Genomic DNA, 20,907 nt, shown 5'->3' with positions numbered 1-20,907 from the left:
AACTAATGGACAACTGTAAGACTCAGATAACCCTGTGAGTTAGATAGCATTTTACCAGCGTTGTATAGATGAAGAAATTTTGGCTTAAAAAGTTTAAAAAGGCCGAGCGCGGTGGCTCAAGCCTGTAATCCCAGCACTTTGGGAGGCCGAGACGGGCGGATCGCGAGGTCAGGAGATCAAGACTGTCCTGGCTAACACGGTGAAACCCCGTCTCTACTAAAAAATACAAAAAAACTAGCCGGGTGAGGTGGCGGGCGCCTGTAGTCCCAGCTACTAGGGAAGTTGAGGCAGGAGAATGGTGTGAACCTGGGAGGCGGAGCTTGCAGTGAGCCGAGATCCGGCCACTGCACTCCAGCCTGGGCGACACAGCGAGACTCCATCTCAAAAAAAACCCTAGCACGGGTAGATTACAAGCCTGGTTTTCAGAAGACAAACATCTTGCTCTTGGCTAGAGTCATCAACTGTTAGATCACAAAACTTGCTTTGGAAGAAACAAAACTTTTATTGTTCTTTCTTTTAACATCCTGGGGTCAAGACAGGAAATTTTGCCCCTCAATGGTCATACTGTACTGATCAACACCTAGAAAGAGGGAGCCTCTTTGTACACCCCAAAGACAGTACAGGACTCCCAATTCCAGGCTTTTGCTTCTCATCTTTCCAGGATTCTCATAGCACCACCATTATCCCTAACACATAATAAGGAGAGGTCCCCAACCAAGTAAGTCCAGTCCCAAATGTTGATTTGTTGTGCAAAACACTGACTTCAAATTTCAGGATCTATTCATTCATAAAGTTATTCAGAACATCAATACACTTTAAGCTGTTTTATCTTTCCTATTTTATTTTTAAAATAATTAAATATTTTAGTGTAGTAGCCATATGCCCATGAAAATACAATGCAAATTAAAAATTAATCCCTGCTATAGAAATGTATAAGCAGCTGGAAGGATTAAAAGATATGACCTCTTCCAGGTAAACTTCATTACAGACTGCAGTGAATCTTTTGTATCAGGGGACATGTTAAGAGATTATGGAATATGGATAGTGTAGGTATGATTTTGGACAACATATTAAAAACTTACTCCTAATATGTCTAATATTCAATAATCTGGTTAGTTCAGCATAAAACATTCCTAGCAGCTACCTTTAGGTCTATAGTAACAACTCAGTAAGAGAAGCAACTAAGTAATATTTAGTTTATTCATACACATTTTTTGAGTCATAAACTTAAATTCTTAAGAAAAACCAGACAATCCCTTTTGTTATTTTTAAGAACATATGTGAATATATTTCAATGTGACAATGAGATTTAATTCCTAAAATGTATTTATTTTATTTTATTTTTGAAATGCAAATGTAAGATTGTATATATTTGGATTACAATAATGCCAGAAAAACACAAAGAATGTAGAATGCTAAGTTGTCCCTTGATAATATCTATTGCATATCTGTTCCAAAGGCACCCACTCCTTCTGTTTAGCTCTCTCGTTTCTTTTTTTGGTTAATTCATTCATATTCTACCATGTTGGAAATTAATATGCTAGAAACATGCCGCCCTTTGCATTAGAGTATATGTTTGCTTTGTAGACTTCTTTTATCATCAGTGCATAAAAATAAAGAACATCACAGTTTTCTGTTTCCCAGAAGTACCTTTTAACTTTTTATTTGTGATGTTTGTTTTTGTCTTGATGTTTAATTGATCCCAAGTCAGAATTTGAAATACCAGGACACATGCTACCACTATCAATAATATTTTCACACATGGAAATGTGTAGAGTATTATCATATCAAAACTTGGAAACTGTTCTGATGACATTGTTATTTGCATGCTGCAAATAATACACTGGATTAAGAAAAACCAGGGACCACAGCTGGCAATCCATTCTCGTCTGCCTGCTAACCCTTTACCATCCTTGATGGATACATGATTATCAGATAATTCTTTTAGGTTAGGACCATACTTAAAGTAATTGGATATTCGATTTTTATTTTTATTTCTTATTCACTCAGCACTGTACTCAGTTTGAAATCCACTCAGTGTGATGGCAAATGCCCAGGAGAGCATTCATATGGGCCCTGTGGTGAGATTCTTGTCCCTCATGCCTGGGTCAGCTCTTAGAAGTAATGCACCTCCCCATCTCTCTCTTTAAAAGTTTTTAATTAATAAACTCCTTAAAATGTTTCAACAGCAATTATTTTTCTGTTTTTTTTTTTTCTTCTTCTGGTTGAACAGGTTTGTGGTGATTATTTTGCTGTCTGCTTTTGTATAGCCCATTTCACAACAACTAAAGAGCCAATGCTTGTTGGCATGAGCCACCTATAGAAATGTAAGAAAGTCAAGCCTCACACACAGCATTCCTCTTCCCTCTCCCCTTCATAGCACACTTACAGCCCCTGAGATTGTGCATTAAGGACTTTTTTTTTTCTTTTTGGTAACATTCTTCTTTCAAAAATATTCATTAGCAAAGTGACCTTAATTTCATTGTTTCTAATGTGCTTTTTATTGGGGTTAGCATTTCTACTTTCGTGCTGACATTGTTTGCTCTTTTTATTCCTCTTATTTCTTCTTCAACTTTATCTTTATTTACAAGAGTTCAAGACTAACTTAATATTTACAATTTCATCAAACATGGTATACAAGCTGAAGTCTTCAAAACCATGTAGCCACAGTTCAGTTCACTCCTGAATATGTAGCTGTGAGTGATGGAGGATGTGAAGAAACTCTAACAGCTAGTACCAAGAGAGGGGAAATGAGTACCATATAGTGGAAGCCGTTCAGAAACAGGTGGAAATTAAGATGAAATGGTTATACCTGGCCCAGACTCCTGGAAATGCCAACAGCTTTCACCCCTGGTGGTGTATTGCTCCTGTTACATGCCGTGTAGTGAATGGGGCATTTCACTTTAATTGGAAGTTTTACCAGGTGCAGAGAATCATAAAGAGATTATAGTTTTATGTTTATGCATGTGTGTTCTTTTCCCATGGTTATTCAAAGAGGACAGTTAAGTTAATTGAACACATGTCAAAGGCTAACCAGCACTCAGAACAGTGGAGGATAGTTTAAAGGTCCTCTTATCTAGAGCATCAGAATTAGTGTTTGGTTAGTTATCAAAAACCTTGATTAAAATAACAAAACATTTACATTCCATACTATGTTTCTTAGATAAACTACATTAAGAAATCTCTAATTGATACTTGTTTTTATTTCATTGTTTAAACATATGGGTGAAGTTATTCAAGTATAGAGTCCTAGATATCAATTACTTATCCCAATATTATAGACTCTTTAGTACTATGCCTTTTTGAGGTTTTTCAGAAAGCTTTTTCATGTTTTCATAGGAAAAAAAAAAAAAAACTTTTCTTTTCCAGTCACATTTTATCAATTATGTTTAATTAAATTACATAAGTAGAATAAAAATCACAACTTGAAAAGAAAACAGATTGGGGAACAACCACAAGTGACCCTTGATGAGTGTGCAATTCATCTGCAAGAACAGAAGAGAGTTGGCTTAGCAGAGAACAGCCCAAAGTGCCAGATGTGTAGAGCAGCAATTATGTTTCACAGTGGCAGTGAAGAGTGTCAGTGCTCAGGTTGTTGCTAATATGGAGGTGGTTTAAGAGAGAGATTCTATTGTAGCCACTAGGACTAGTTATATTTGAGTTACTCTTTTTTTTTTTTTTTTTTTTTTTTTGAGATGGAGTCTCCCTGTGTCGCCCAGGCTGGAGTGCAGTGGCATGATCTTGGCTCACTACAAGCTCCACCTTCCAGGTTCATACCATTCTCCTGCTTCAGCGTCCCGAGTAGCTGGGATTACAGGCACCCGCCACCATGCCCAGTTACTTTTTTTCTGTATTTTTAGTAGAGACAAGGTTACACCGTGTTAGCCAGGATGGTCTCGATCTCCTGACCTCATGATCTGCCCACCTCGGCCTCCAAAAGTGCTGGGATTTCAGGTGTGAGCCAGAGTTACTCTTTTTATCCTTAAACACCTCCAAAGCCTTCCTCCTTAGGTGTGTTCATGATGCTTCTCACCACCCAAGCCTTCACAGAATGTGTTAATGATGCATTTGATAAAATATATTAATAAGATAATGTAAAAAAACAGGTGAGTTGCAAACCCTTGTAACTATTTAACTGTGATTTTTAACTCAAAACTTTCAGTGATCATGCTTGTCTCTCTCTTTTTTTATCCCTTAAGTGACATACTTGCCATCCAAATCACTGGAGGTCTATCACCCAAAACAGATGGTTACCTGTTCTTTTTGCCTGAGACACATTTGTATTGCCAGCTCCCAAGGAAAAGCCCTTGTAGGAGAATTGTTTTCACTGTGACCAGTTGAAAACATACTTGTATGAGATAGAAAAAAAAAAATTTTTCCTACTGTTTCACTTAACACTTTACTTGTGGTCACAAAAAAATGATTCTCCCCACCAACAACCAGTTATTCAGTGGACACTGACTGGGTATTCCACAGTTACTGCAAACTCTTACACTACCCCAGTTACTGTACACTCCACAGGTTAAAGACTGAGTCCCACAAGACTTCCTCAAGACAGTTCCATAAGACTTCAAATGCTAATTGCATCTGAATTGGGGTTCCCACTACACCCTCCCCTCCCTGGGTTCAAATAATTTGCCAGGATGCCTCACAGAACTCAGGGAAACACATTTACTTGTTTATTATAAAGGATATTACAGGGATACAGATGAACAAGCAGATGAGAAGCATAGGGTGAGATATGGGGGAAGGGATGAGGAACTTCCTTGCCCTCTCTGATGTGACACCCTCCAGGATCCTCTGGGTATTCAGCAACCCAAAAGCTGTCTGAAACCTGTTCTTTGGAGGTTTTATAGAAGTTTCATTATTTAGGCCTGATTGATGAAATCAGTGGCCAGTAATGGTGAACTCAAACTTCAGTCCCTCTCCTCTTCCTAGAGGACATTGGGGTGGGGCTGAAGTTCCAACCCTCCAATCACATGATTGGTTCTCTTGGCAACCACTCTCATCCCGAGACTATTCAAGAGCCTATCACACCTCATCACATTAGAACAAAAGAGGTTTCTGTCACTGAAGAAATTCCAAGAGATTTAGGACCTCTGTATTCAACATTCCTGTCCCTTTTGTAGGTAACTGTACTATTGCATAATATGGCCATATTTAAGTCATTTTCCTTGAGAATAGAGAAGGAGAAATCAATGATTTTTCCCCCACTTCAGATCTCACCTGCCAGCACTGATGTAAGACTACACCTCCCTATTTCAAGGCACATTATTATCATCAGTCTGGGTAAGGTATCTTCCCATTTAATATTAAATTGTTACTCTCTTCCCACCTTCCTATTCCTCTTCCGCTATGTGAGCCCAAGCTAGTAGCTGATGTGTAACCTTTCATTCTACCTTCTTTGTGTTGATTTGAAGTCCATTATTGGGGGGCACATGATGTTATATCATAAGGTGTGTTTTTAAATTTACATACATGGTACTGTGTGCATTTAATTATCTTGTTTCTTTTTCACATATTCTTGTGTTTTTTAGATAGCCATATAAAAGTCCAGTTCATCATTTCTGATTCTTAGAAAGTATATTTATTGTGTGAGTGCTCACACACACACATACACACAGGTACATTTTATATTTTAATATTCGATTCCTCTTGGAATACTCACCTAAGCTGCTCTCCTTTGCTAACATAAAAGTTATTACAATAGATATGTATATGGATTTCTTCTTGAGCACTTATGCAAATGTTTTTCAGGGAAAAATACACAGAAATAGGGTTGCTTAATTTTACTAACAACTAACAGATAGAAATGACTATGCTAGTTTACATTCCCATCATCAGCATCAGAATGCTTCACTGATACTTGATATTATTTGATTTTTTTTTTTTTGCCATGCTGTTGGCTGTAAATTGTTATATCTTTTTTTTAACAAAATTGCATTTCTTTAATAGTGAAGGTTTGTTCTGAATTATCTTTAATATCATTTGCTCCATTTTCTATTGATTTCCTCATCTCTTTGCATTGTGTAAATGTGTGTCTATGTGATTTGCAAAAAAAAAAAAAAAGAAGAAGGAAAAAAAGAAGAAAAGAAGAAGAGGAAGAGAAAAGAAAGAGGAGGAGGAGGGGGAGGAAGAGGAAGAAAGAAGAAAAGAGAAAAGAAGAAAAAACCTTTGATATGGTTTGGCTAGGTGCCCACCCAAATCTCATCTTGAATTGTAGCTCCCATAATCCCCATGTGTCAAGGGAGGGTCCCCATGGGAGGTAATTGAATCATGAGGACAGATTTCCCATGCTGTTCGTTCTCATGACAGTGGATAACTGTTATGAGATCTGATGGTTTTATAAAGGGCAGACCCCTGCACACATTCTCTTGCCTGCTACCATGTAAGACATGACTTTGCCCCTCCTTCTCCTTCTGCCATGTGAGCCCTCCCCAGCCATGTGGAACTGTGAGTCCATTAAACCTCTTTTTCTTTATAATTACTCAGTCTCAGGTATTTCTTCATAGCAGTATGAAAATGGACTCATACACCCTTGTATATTTTAGATCAGTTATTCTCATCTGAAAATGTAGTTCACATATTCCTTGAAGAAGCAGAGGATCCCAAAGACTCATTCAGGAGATTCACAAATCAACACAACTTTCATAATATTTATAAATTGATCTTTGCCATTTTTACTCTGTTGGCATTTGTACTGATGCCACACACAGTGGTGAGTAAAATTGTTAGTGCCTTGGCAGAAGTAATGACAATAGCGGCAGACTATACTAGTCATCATTGTATTTATCTTTATTTTACACACACAGGAGTGAAAAAAGAGAGTATCCAATTCATTTAAGAACATCCTTGATGAAGCAGTAATGATAACTAATTTTATTATTTTATTAAATGTCAATCCTTGTAATACTCTGTGATGAAAAGGGGGTTATGCATAAAGCACTTTTGCTGAGTACTGAAATGTGACCATTGTCTACAGGAAAAGCCTATGCAAGATTGTGTGAGTTTCAAGATAAACAACTCCCTTCCCCTACGTTTTTGTATCATATTTACTTCAAAGAACAACTGACAGACCAACTATAGTTATTCATACCTGGATATCAGGCAGATATTTTCTTGAAAATGAATAAAGCAGTCCTGCCACATCAATGAAAACAGCTGACAGTCTTTGTTGCTAGTTATAAAATTGGAAATTTCAAGTGAAATTTAAAATTTTGGAAAACTTGTAACTGTCAATGTGAGTTTCATACCTTCCAATAATTAAAAACTTTTCTGATGAAATTGGTAGTGATATTAATCAGTGCAAGTTTTTTGTATTATATAGTGAAATGTGTCATCCTTTAGAAAATCTACATAGCTCAATGAGCCAGTATGTTGCAAATGACCAATGTACAATATTACAAAACCATGCATGGGTGAAAAATCCATTCAAAGTGCAAAATAGACCAATGGATTTTAACACAAGGAATATGAAAACTTCATTGGTAGATTTCAGATTCCACAGAGCAACTAAAATTTAACAAACTACTTTCGTTAAAATTTAAAAAGCAAACTTTTCAAGTTTTGGTATGGTATCAAAGAATATCCACAGTTATATGGAAAAGTTGCTAAGTCATCTCTTCTTTTCTGGCTGGATATTTGTGTGAAGCTAGTTTTTCTTCCTATACTGCAACCAAAACAACATACTGCAATAGATTGAATATAGAAACAAATATGAGAACCTGTCTTCTCTTAAGCTAGATTTCAAAGAGATTTGATAAAATATAAAATAACTCTTTCTTCTCAGTAAATTTTTGTTTGTTTTTGAACAATATCGTTATTTTCACAAAAATGTAATGTTTATGGTAATACTTAACTGGTGTTCATTATTGTCATTTTAGGTGAATTAATATATTTTTAATTTGTCAGTGTTAATTTCTAATATGATAAATATTTACATATATATATAACCCACAATGGCATGTGTGTCTGTGTGTGTGTGTGTGTGTGTGTGTGTGCGCACACTTGTGCCCGTGTTTGTTCTTTGGGGCTTTTAATAGTTATAAAGTTTTAAAAAGTACTGAGACCAAATGTTTGAGAACTAGTGTACTTAGTAATAAGTCCCTGTGGGCCGGCACGGTGGCTCACACCTGTAATCCCAGCACTCTGGGAGGCTGAGGCGGGCAGATCACCTGAGGTTGAGAGTTTAAGATCAGCCTGGCCAACATGGAGAAACTCCGTCTCTACTAAAAATACAAAATTAGCCAGGAGTGGTTGGTGCACACCTGTAATCCCAGCTACTCGAGAGGCTGAGGCAGGAGAATCGCTTGAACCCGGGAGGCAGAGGTTGCAGTGAGCCAAGATCATACCATTGCACTCCAGCCTGGGTGACATAGCAAAACTCCGTCTCAAAATAAGAAGAAGAAGAAGAAAGAAGAAGGAGGAGGAAGGAGGAGGGAGGCTGAGGGAGGAGGAGGAAGAAGAAGGAGGAGGAGGAGGAGGAGGAGGGAAGGAAGAAAGAAGGAAGAAGGAAGGAAGAGGAAGGAAGAAGAAAGAAGAAGCCCCTGTCAAATCTAGACATTGCAGATATCTTCTCCCAGATTGTCACCTTCCTGTGAACTTTACCTGTGATGTTCTTGTGATAAAAATGTTCACTTTTTAAAATTTTGGGGGAGTATGCAATACACGGTCCTGTTACTGAAGTCTTACTACTCTTTCCACAGTGTTATGCTAAGATCTCTCTCTCTCCCTCCACCATCCCTCCATTCTTTTCTCACCCCCTCTTCCTTTCTCCTTTCCTCCTTCATTCTTGTTCTTACGTTTCACAAGTAAATAGCATCTTCTTTTCTGTACTTTTTCATAATAAAATTACTTAGATGCCTATTGATAGATACTTTAAACTGTTTGAAATTGTGTTTTATCATATGCAGTGCTGTAAGGAATAACTTTTTGCCAACATCAGTTTACTCATATTTGTAGGATACGTTTTTAAAATAGAATTGCTGAGTTAAAGAGGATATGTGGTTGTCATTGTTTCATATAACCAAATTGTCTTTCATAAATACAATGTCGTTACACTATCACATGAAAACGATGTCATTTATAGTCTCATAGGTATAAATATGCCTAGTTCTATATATTATTACTAATATTGTGTAGTCCAACATTTTGATTTTTGTTTTTGATAGGTGAATTATGATTACTTGGTGTAGATTTAATTTACTTTTTTATGAATAGGAGTATCTTTTCATATGTTTAAAATCCATATGCATTCCTTTTAATGGCTACTAATCAAATCCTTTGCTCATTTCTATTGGGTTAGTTGTATTTTATCTATCTATATATAATATAATATCTTTGACTGATCAGTCATTTGCTATGATACAATTTGTAAAAGTTTAATCCCCATTTGTCATTTGTATTTTGACTTTATTTTGCTTTTAATCTTGCAGAAGTTTTTACTTTGATTAATAACATTTTTAAATCCAGTGTCATGAGTAGAAACCCATTTTCATCTCTGAGATTATTTTTAATTCTGTGTTTTCCTCTGATTATTTTGTGGAACTTATTCTGGGATAGGATGATAGACAATTATCTAAATTTATTTGAGAAATCTGTCAAATTGTCCCAACCCAATTATTTAATACTCTGTCTTTTTTTTTCCTCTCATTTAAATATTATTTATTTCATATACAAAAGTTTCCTACATATTGGAATCTATTGGTTTTCTATTCTGTTCTATTCACATGTCTCCATGTGTGCCAGTATCACACTATTTTGGTTATATTTTCAGTCGATAATTGCTGGTGTAGAATAGTTATATGTTGATCTTATATTAAGCAAACTTGCAGAACTTTTAAATTAGTTTATATTATTTCTTGCTTTTCTAGAATTTTCAAAGTAAATTGTTAGTTGCATCATCTCCCAATATGAGAAATGTCAGCAATCCATCCTCTTCCCTTCTGGAAAGGGTTTTATAACCCTGGCTTGCTGCTTACTAGTTTATTCTTCAGCTCTGTCTCTTTGCTTCTTTGCTATTGAAACCACTCCATTAGAAATGTTATTTAGACAATTATCTTTTTATATCGAATTATCCAGTATCACCAATTGGTTCTTATTTATATGCTTGTTCCTTTCTTATGTTTCAGAAAATCTTTGTCTTTTCAGGGATTTCTTTTGAATTTTAAAGTCTGAATCTGTTCTCTATTAGACTACTTTTTATTCTAGTATTAGTTCTGTTGTTTTTTTCCTTTTGATCATGGTGCTTACATTCCCTAGAGAATTTGTTATTAATACTTCAGCTAGTGATGTATCTAGAAGGAAGGGTAAAATTCATGTCCCAGCTTGAGCTACTACTGGTGGATTGAGTTGATGTAGAGAGGATACCTCATAACAGAGTTATAGTCTGTACTGACTCTACAGTCCCCTTTCCGGCAAAAGACTTCATCTGCCTCAGACACTGCTCTCACCAGGACCTCATCACTCTGATTTACCTCCTTAGTCCATAAACTGGGATGTGGAAGGCAGAGGGTACAACACTCAGGCCTGTTAGTGCCTACAGACTCCCCTCTAAGCCTGGCCCACATTTTTTCACTGCTTCTTACTGGTAGTGGGTTGAAACTGGGTAGATCAGAAAGAGCTCAACAAGTAAATTGAGAATGAGAAAGAGAAATAGAACATCTAGAAAGTTCTTCCCAAGCCTGATAACCTTTATGAGCCCTTGGAGTTACCCTCGATAAACCCCAGACACACAAACATACACTGGGATCTCAAATTTCCACTTACACTAAGGCTTTACCATAGTTTCTGTGTTCAAGTATGATAAATTTCAAAGCCTGCTCAGCAATGTTCTGTCCCAGGGCATCTTAAGTGCTGGGTTCAGTAGAGAGGGCCAGTAACCCATGCTAGTTGCTGTCTTGTCAAGAACCCATTAATCCTGCCCCCCACTGTAAGGCTCATGATTAAACACACACACACACACACACACACACACACACACACCCCTAACCATAGTAGCCAGACCTAAATGTCTTATTAGTATATAGCTTTGGAAGTCGTTTGCAAAATTATCTTTATATGGTTGTTATTGAAACAGGAAAAGTTCCCTTTTCCCCCTTCCAGGGTTTATGATAGGGTATAGCTCACTTCTTCATTGTCTCAGTGTGCAAAACCCCTAGGGGGAGGAGACAGATGGGCAGGTCATTGGGAGCATGGGCTCCGACCCCACAGCAGCTTCTAGGGGTGAACATTTACAGTTCCTGAAGCCCCACTGTGCATGTGACAGTGTATTCTTTTAGTTTTGCCATCTGTAGGCAGCTTATGTTAATCAGCTCAATTAGACATTCTGCCTTATCACAAGGACAGAGGGCTTTCTCTATCCTGGGGTTCTTGCCTTGGTGTACCAGAAAAATCAGATCACATGTTGGCTTGGAGAATGAGTGCAAGGTTTTATTGAGTGGTGGAAGCAGCTCTCAGTGAGGTGGATGGGGAGCCAGGAGGGGTATGGAGTGGGAAGGTGGTCTTCCCCTAGAGTTTGGTGGCTCAGCGGTAGGACTCTCCTCCAACTGCCCTGGCCAAATTCCCCTTGGTATCCACATCGTTCCACCCGTCGATGGCCTGCTGGCGTCTGCTGGTGCCTGTCGGTGGTGCTTTTCTGCTCCTCTGCTCCTCTCCACATCCAGCCACCTGTGTGCTCTTCTGCCAGTCTGTTCCTCTCAATGCCCAGCTGCTTGCCTGTGTGCCCACTAGGGTCTGGGGGCTTTTACAGGCACAGGATGCGAGCATGGTGGGCCAGGTGCTCTTGGAAAATGCAGCATTTGGACATGAAAACAGGAGTGTTTGTCTTCACCTAGATCCATGGGCACAGGCCCCAGAGTGGAACCCTCGCCAGGGTCCCTGCCCTTCTCCTCCCAGCACTTCCCTTTCCCCACCCCATATCATTATGATTATCTGCTTTTATAAATACACTTCTCAAAATCCAAATTTTCTGGCATTGAGTGGTTAAAGGCAGAAGAGGTAAAGGAAATGCTTTTTTGCTCCTTTTCATGTAAAAAAAAAAAAACTTAAAAAAATGTTCTAAGTGCTTTCTAGGTGGCAGATGTTGTTAATGTTTTACATGCACATATCATATAATCTTCACATATTTTATTAAAACCTCCTTTACAGGGAGGAAATTAAATTTCAAAAAGCTTAGACAAATTGTTCAAGATTATATAGGTCAGAAGTGACGAAAACAAGACTGAAACCCCCATCAGTCCGCTCCTCCCTTCTGCATACCCTTAGCATATGTTCTAAGCATTCTAGATTCAGATTATCATTCTTTCTATTTATATTAATGTAGGAGGCCACCGTTTGCTCAAAATACCTTAGAATGCACTTCTGCTTTTTAAGGATACACAGTGTTCCTACCACCCAGTGGAACAGCAATTTCTCTGAAATCAGATACATAAATGAAAATAGTTTATTTTCTTTTCAGGCATCCACCAAGCTCATAGATAATAATTTAGACATTTCTGATGCAATCCTCAGTAGACTTTTTACATAGTATGTGGGATAGTTCATACAGGGAGAATAAAATTAAGATCACCTTTTAGCCATTGTTATTTTACAGAGATATCACAAAATAATGTTGGAATGGGATGGAAAGGAATTACTTGTAGATATTTGTAAGTGGAGGTGTTTCTAAAATCATACTATATATTTCTTCCAAGGCTTACTTAGTTTATTTCCTATAGCAACATAGTTTACTGGTATTAAATTTGAGTATGACTATGATGGTGACAACTTATCTTCCTTATACTGAATTATTTTCCAAGCTTAATAGTGCTAGATACATGAAAAGTCAAAAGCTTAAAACCTGTAATTACTAAAACTTAATGAGCCTGAGCCTGTATTCTTATAATTTTTTTTATTTTAATTTTGTGTTTAATGGAAGCAGTGCCAAAATTTAATTACAAATATCTACTAAAAGTTAGACACAACCCAAACTGGGTGATGCTTAACTAACTGCAATTCCATCTTCCTAAAATACATATGCAGAGCTTCTAAATATTAGAGCAAATAGAATTTTTACATGATTTTTAATGATTTAGAGAAAAATACAAATTCAGGTTTTTATTTTTTGATCCCATTATGCATCTACAATTAAAGCTTTAGCAAATTAGTTTCTATAGCTTATGAGCCAAAACTCTAGCAAAGATAATTTGGCTGCCTACAACAGGTATAAACAAGATAATTGAAATGAGATAAAAGATAATTGAAAAAGGAATGTTCAGCAACATCAAATGTGAAACTTGGCTTCCAAAATGGGAGAAAACATGATTCAAAGTGTCCACTGTGTATGTTGTATGTATCGGGAATATTTAAACTGCAAAGAGTCTCAGATTTAAAAAAAAAAAGAAAATGTCATGCATAAGATAATGAAAGAATATGACTTTTTCATAGCAGTGTGCTAATTGACCTAACATACTGAAATAAACTGTCTTTCAAACATTCCCTGTTTCAAGTTGCACAGTTAAAACTCCAAAATCAATCTTTAAAGGACTAATGGAGATAAATGTAGATAAATATTAAGAGTAGTAAGCAAAATTTACATTCATGAGGAATACTGTCTTTTTGAACCTCCAAAGAGGAATGGGACTTAAAATGTATTATGATTATAGTTGTGTGATGTCTGAACATGGAAATGAGAAAACCAAACGTGGATGTCTGAGTCCATCCACTTAGCATTGTCCAAGAAAAAAAGGGAACATCGGCCCAGAATTTTTACGCAAAAATTGTACCCATCAAAACTCCAGATTTTCTTTATATATGAATAAGACTGAGAATCACCTTGTGGGAAATAGTTAAGGGAACGATTTTATGGGGTTTCAATGGGGAAGATGAGACTTTGGGAGACTCAGAAACAATGGTGATAGAGTGGCTGTTTTCATCATGCACACCCTTGTGTGTGCATTTCAAATGCTAACTCTCAAAGTCTCATCCTACAGTGGAAAACTCTAATCACTTACATGAATCTGAAGATTTTCTGGTTTTCTTTGGAAAATAATATCTGAGTCATTAACTTAATATTATGGTATGACATATTTAATTTTTTTCTGGTTTATATTTTTGGAGAGGGTGATTTATAGCAATTCATCAACAATATTTAAAAGATTTTATAGACATCATAAAGGCATTTTAATTTTAATGTTTACCATATATGAAATTTTAATGTTTACCAGATATGAATAAGGCACTTTTCTACATTGTAGCATTTAATTGTTATTAAATATTAAGTGTCAAAAAGATATCTCTATTAAATATGAGAAGAATATTAACAATTTTATTTGATGTATGTTACTCCTGAAGCGAACTGTTGCTTTCATCAGTTTATACACATTAACAGTTGTGTTGACAATAGAGTTTTATACTAATGACACAGATTACGTTGACAAGAGAATATTACCATTTTTCAGTTTATTAAGTTACATCTGCATGTCGTGAGAAACCAGATGCTTTCTATACTTACGTTTTTGGGGCATATTGCCCTTTTCAAAGCCTGTTCACAAATATTTGTTTACTTAAAAATAGTATTCCAGTATAGAAAGGAATTTTGAAGCTAAACTTAATATATGCCTATTGTAAACATTTATCTGTAAAAACTATATGAAAATTATTAGTTTTTATATTATTATTTATCTGCATTAACAATGTTCCATTTCTAAAATTCGTATTTTCAGTATTTTTATCCTGAAAGCAATAAGGTTATTGTTGATTATGCTTGTCTTTTCAGATAAATTTGCAAAGGAAAATGAGAGTTACTGGTGTGATTACCCAAGGAGCCAAGAGGATTGGAAGCCCAGAGTATATAAAATCCTACAAAATTGCCTACAGTAATGATGGAAAGACTTGGGCAATGTACAAAGTGAAAGGCACCAATGAAGACATGGTAAGAGTAATTTAACCTATTTAATTTAAAAGTAAAATGTCATTGATAATCATTGACTATCAAATGACAAGGTCTTCAGGAGAAGACTTATGTTGATGAAAATAAATTACCGATGCTTCTTGTTTTTAATTGGGCTAGTGTGGTGAAGGAAGTAGTAATTTCTCCAATTTATAAATTTAAAATGGCTGACATTTAAGATTTTCACACATTTTAATTGGTAGTGCTACAAATACTTTGACACAGATGGGCATAGTCTTTTGTATGACAATTAAGCTTTATTTGAAGGATACATTTTTATTTCATTTTTATTGCTTTCGTGATTAACGCACTTTTTAGTTTGTTTGTTTTGTTTTGTGTTTTGAGACGGAGTCTCACTCTATCGCCCAGGCTGGAGTGTGGTGGCACGATCTCGGCCCACTGCAAGCTCCGCCTCCCGTGTTCACCCTACTCTCCTGCCTCAGCCTCCCAAATAGGTGGGACTACAGGCGCCCGCCACCACGCCCGGCTAACTTTTTGTATTTTTAGTAGATATGGGATTTCACCGTGTTAGCCAGGATGGTCTCAATCTCCTGACCTCGTGATCCTCCTGCCTTGTCCTCCCAAAGTTCTGGGATTACAGGAGTGAGCCACCGACCCCAGCCAATTTCCGCACTTCTTAATGAAATAACTATTATATTAATGAAAACTATTATCTTAAAAGCAAGAAAAGCACTAAATGATAGAAGAGATATATATCTTTATATGCTTCATATTGGAAGAAAGATTTGTTACATAGCAAAATAAAATATTTTAGAGGTATGGGATATAATATTCAATACCTCCTTTTCTTTTCTTATGATATTCCCAATTCTTTCGTTAGCTCTTCATCAAAAATTTTAATTTTAAAAATATCAGAACTGGAGATCATCCCATTTAAAATCAAGCATTATACTAGACTCTAATAAATTATATAAAATAGTTTTAAAATTACCCTCTTAAATGAATTTAAACAAGGTTTTTGGATTATCAGGTTTACATGAAAGGTAAAATAAAAATAAACCTTAATGAATTTACAATGACACATTATAGTACTTGAATTTTAGAGGCAAACATAGTTTTTGGCTGGAAATTTTAATAAAGAATTCTATTATCCAATTACTTGGGACTGGCTGATGAAGATATAATCTTGATGAGTTAAACCTTAAAGCATCATAAATCTAATCGTAGCATTAGAGACACTGGATGATCAGGAAGCAGTAGCAAAGACTGGATTCTACCCACAAAAGTACGAATACTAAGTAGCAAAATGGGCAGACAGTCCCAGCTTAAACTGAAGGATTTAAGGTGTCCATTTATCAAAAAAAGAGAAGAGCACTCCCCTGGTTCTGAAAGACTGGCCTTAAAATTGACAGGACCATCACAGTGGAATATAGAGCAAATCATGAGCCACAGTGGTTTATGGCTTTAATTAGGATTTTATGTGTGGATTTTATAGTCAGTGCTCATGGCAAGGCACTTCTCAAATGCTCCATGCTCCCAAATTACGTAATCTGATCTTTGAACAATTATTTTTGATAAGGTGTAGATAGGGTCAATATGTAAAAATAGGAAAAGAAGCTGTTGCAATGAATGATTTTAAACTCTGTATTGTTTTTACACAGGTGTTTCGTGGAAACATTGATAACAATACTCCATATGCTAACTCTTTCACACCCCCCATAAAAGCTCAGTATGTAAGACTCTATCCCCAAGTTTGTCGAAGACATTGCACTTTGCGAATGGAACTTCTTGGCTGTGAACTGTCGGGTAAGTCTCAAATTAACTATTTCTGTATTCTCTTTAAAGAAAACAAAAAGCATATTTGTATGTAGCCTGTTACTAACCTGCAAATTCAACAACCACAGAAATGTATTTCTGGGGCAAACTGTCTACAACATGGTTCAGGGAAAACCAGTGTGTGTTTATGTGTAGAATAAACAAGTTCTAAAACATGCTACAGGGTAGAATTAATGTAGAAAGAGTAATGTGTTTTGTTGGGTGGTCAAAGAAAGCACAAGGAATTCTCATGGGAAACTTGTCACTTTTAAATGTGTCTCATTGTTTTGCATAATAACTTTGATTTATGTTTTCTGACAAAAGTTTAGTAAGAACTAGAATCTACCCGACCTCATAAATTGCAGTTAAGGGTAGGCTATATAACACAGAAGAGTAAGTTTATCTTTGTCCATCTACCATAAGAACTTTGTCTGTCTACCATAAGAACTTTTTTTTAGGTTTTATGAAACATGTAAATTTATCATTCCTCCCAAGGGGACAATACTTCAATACCAAGATTGCTAATATAAATTCATTCTTGGATCATTCTTAGCTAGCAACCTGCTTATTGTACAAATAGTGGTTATCCAACTCAAGGATAACCTATCAAAGGACTCGGAGTTAAATAATTCTTGTCCCACAGGAACTTCAATATTAGATGTAAAGATGAAGACCTAATGTGTGGGTCTTACAGTGGCCCCATTTCAATATAGTTAGATTCTGAATGAAATAGAAAATTGTATCTAGGCATTTCACTTATTATATTTTTGGTAGTTGTTCTTATATGTCTGGCATCACAATTTACAAACTATCTTTGCCACAGTGGCCTGAAATTATTTTGTTCAAATAACTGTGAAGAAAACTAAAAGTGCATGTGTGCTCCACTTTTTAGTGTAACCTTGAAGTGAGGAAAAACACTTACCAAATCTAAAACAATACCACTTAATTAAAAATGGGAGAACAAGTCCCTGCAAAGAGACAACTATGAGCTTTTTATTCATTTCAAGAGGCTGCCTATAGGTTAAAGCACATACTTTATATCTGTTTCTCTTCCTAAATTTATTTGTGTTGCCTAAAAAAGGAATGATTTTCAAGTAAATAAAATTTACTATTAAATAGCCAATTTTTAATAAGCCCATTACATTTTAAGAATTAAAGCAATTTGTACAGGCAAGTGAACCTATTTTAAGAATCACATTTTCATATTCTATATTGGTGTATTTTTTGAAGCAATCAACATTTGCTTTAGTACCATTAATTTTCCTAACAGAGATCTTTTCCTTATTTTGGTAATTTAATCCAGTTTGTTTACTCCAGTTATTAAGATTCAGTAAATCTTAGCAGACTTATTGCTGTACAGTGTTTGTATTCCGTGTCACTATATCACCACAGACCAGTGTCATCCCTAAGCCATTTATCATAAAGCAATCAAGAGGAAGCCACAATATGATGAGGTCTGCTGCAAGTCACATGGTTTTTAGTTGCTTAACATCGCCTTCTACAATTTTTCAGTCTTTTGATTCATGAGGGTCAGTCTTTCACACATGGCATGGTTACACCCCTAAGACGTGAATATATTTTACTTCCAAGTTTGACAAGACGTTACACCTGACACTTTACAGGTTTTATTTTCTCAAAAAGAAGCAGTGCTGCATCTCCCAGCACAGCAAATTGATTTTGAACTTGCATGCAGAGAGTAATATCTCTCAATGGTTGCTTTAAAAAACTAGAGCACTTCATTATAGAAATACCAATTTCATTGTTAATACTTCATTTTGTTCAAGTGCTGGCCACGCTGGTGAAAGAGTTAATTAATTTATATGCATGAAATCATATGGATAAGAAGTAAAATATGTGGCATGAGGCACATTGGCAGAGAGGTTAGCTGTAACACTTGGAAATAAACACTAATGTAATGTACCAAACTACTCCCCACAATCCAGTGGAACACTGTAAAGCCTTATTGTATTCAGTAAATTGTTACTAAAATCTTTCACCCTGCCTAGAAGATCAGCACATAATCTCTTCCCAGAGACTTTTGAAGATCAACTCCTAAATTCTCTGAAAGAAGTATGACTTAAAATGTTTGGAATAAAATAGATTATGACCCTAATTAGAGGAGAAATACTCATCCATTCATTCTATGAACCAATAATTTGGCAATTCTGAGATAAATACTAGACAACAAAATGGGTATAAAGTGAATTTTATGGCTAAGCAGAAATGGTCAAAGTAAAGGCATTCCTTTTCTATCCAGTACTTCAATACTATGTTATATCACAAAAGGAAAGAAACAACTACCTTTCCTCTTTCTTTGTGTCTCCTGGAAACTAAGCAAAGTTTTCAAAGGCTTGAGGGGTGGTATGCAGGTAGAGGCAAAGATGGGGATAAAAGAACAAGTCAGAATTTTTCAATGCAGACAATGTATGTTACTGTGAAACTAACTTCCTGAAGATAAACAGCTTGCCATTAAGCTTGTTAGAACTTTCTAGACTCTTAGAGAATTGTTATGACTTTTTTTTTTTTTCCCACCCAGAATATACAGGTAGGCATTACATCTATCTTTAACATGAGGCTTCAGATACATATCTCCTATACCAAAATGCACTCGTGTTAAGATACACAGCCCTCCTTGTCATATTTTCCATGTTTTCATAGGATATGCATTTCCTAGAAGGTGGAGGTGAAGGGAAATATGGGGAGCCTCAAGAAGGAAGAAGTAATTTAGATTGACCAGGACAGAAAGCAATTAGTTATAGCTAAGAATTATTGATCAATTAAGAGTTCTAAAGCACCTCTTTTATAGTTTAGACTCCAAAAAAGGTCTAGTTTTGGAAACTGTACACAATAATTAAATATTATTGAGTACTTGTTGATATGCTGATATTTGGGGACTTACCATTGCCATCTGTTGGGATGAGTTTTACAGAAATCATACAAATAGCTAATATTGACTGAATGCTGTGTGCCAGCACTGTTTCTAAGTACTTTATGTTTATTAAGTAATTTCGTGGAACACTTCCTTGAGGTAGTTTCTATTATTATCACCATCTTACAGATGAGAAAATTTAGGTAGAAAGTTGTTAAATAACAGGGCAAGGCCACGCAGCTGGGAAATGGGAGACAGTAGAGTGTGAGGAGAAAGTATCGGGTTGGAGGAGTGTCCTCTTGTCATCTTTGCTTCTTTGATGATCAAACTTACCTTTTGAGTTACTTGACCACAATTTAACAGTTTCACATAAAGAAGACTCAGCCCCTGGCTCGTATGATGATAGAATCATGCTCTCTATCACAAAAACTGTAAAGAGCATTTTGTCACAGTTGCAATCCAAGATTGGGAAATTGTGTGTATATGTATACACACACAAATATATGTACATACATATAATTTTTCAAGGACAGGCAGGCCAAAATTTTTACCATATTAAACTCAAAAATATATGCTGTAGATTTGAGAATCTTACAAAAATACCTAAACTTTATAGGTTATTGAATATGATTGAAATAAAATAATGTATTAAAAGGTTTGTTCAGTGGTGGTTTTAGCTAGAATTGTCTTATTATCTTCTGTTATCTATTAGTTTAAATTATGCTTGCACAATGCCTGGCACATGGCATACCGTCAGTAAATACGAGATTCCTGTCTTACAGAATAAATGATGTTGGTGCTGTAAGAATCAGTGATAAAGATTAACGTATTTCTTGAAAAACAAAATGCTGTCCAGTTTAGAATACAACAGTGGAGCAGCTTGTGAAAATGACTTTGTACTGAGGGAATTTTCATTTGCAGTAATATGAAAACAAATAAAAGAAAAACAAATATACTTTGTGAGAAAATGTCCCATTTCTAAAGACAAAATGAAACTGTTGAAAACTAGGTAGCAGTCAGGAGGCCTCCAGTAATGAGGCAGGAGAGAGCATTTCAGCATTGTTTTCATTTTGCAAAATCATCTATCGCAGAAGAGTAGTTTAAATTGTCCTGTTTTCAATTTTTCCAAAATATATTCAGACAAAATAGCTTGAATTGACTATCTTGTTTTTCGATTTTGTTTCAGATTTATTTCTGATTATAGCTTTTTTTTGGATTTAGATGCTTTCTCTTTGAAGGAATGAATAGTATTATGTTTAATCTTCTCTTGCCTATCCAAAATGAATGCAGAAAAGTTCCAGGGTGATAAATTATTATTCTCATGGAGCCCTTC

General features: G+C 35.8%; 1 protein-coding gene across 2 annotated transcripts in view; it reads left to right on the top strand.

Annotated features, from left to right (window-relative positions):
- Nucleotides 1–20,907, top strand: part of EDIL3 (EGF like repeats and discoidin domains 3) — a 455,143-nt gene that overhangs the window by 317,065 nt on the left and 117,171 nt on the right. For both annotated transcript variants that reach the window (XM_028849561.2, XM_001082527.4), the window contains 2 exons: nucleotides 14,756–14,911; nucleotides 16,552–16,696. In XM_028849561.2, coding sequence (XP_028705394.2) covers nucleotides 14,756–14,911; nucleotides 16,552–16,696 — 301 coding nt within the window. The remainder of the gene's footprint in view (nucleotides 1–14,755; nucleotides 14,912–16,551; nucleotides 16,697–20,907) is intronic.

The sequence above is a fragment of the Macaca mulatta genome, chromosome 6 (assembly GCF_049350105.2).
Source record: "Macaca mulatta isolate MMU2019108-1 chromosome 6, T2T-MMU8v2.0, whole genome shotgun sequence".
Lineage (NCBI taxonomy): Eukaryota > Metazoa > Chordata > Mammalia > Primates > Cercopithecidae > Macaca > Macaca mulatta.
Note: the sequence above shows the minus strand (reverse complement) of the source record. Positions and strands in the feature narration are given on the sequence as shown.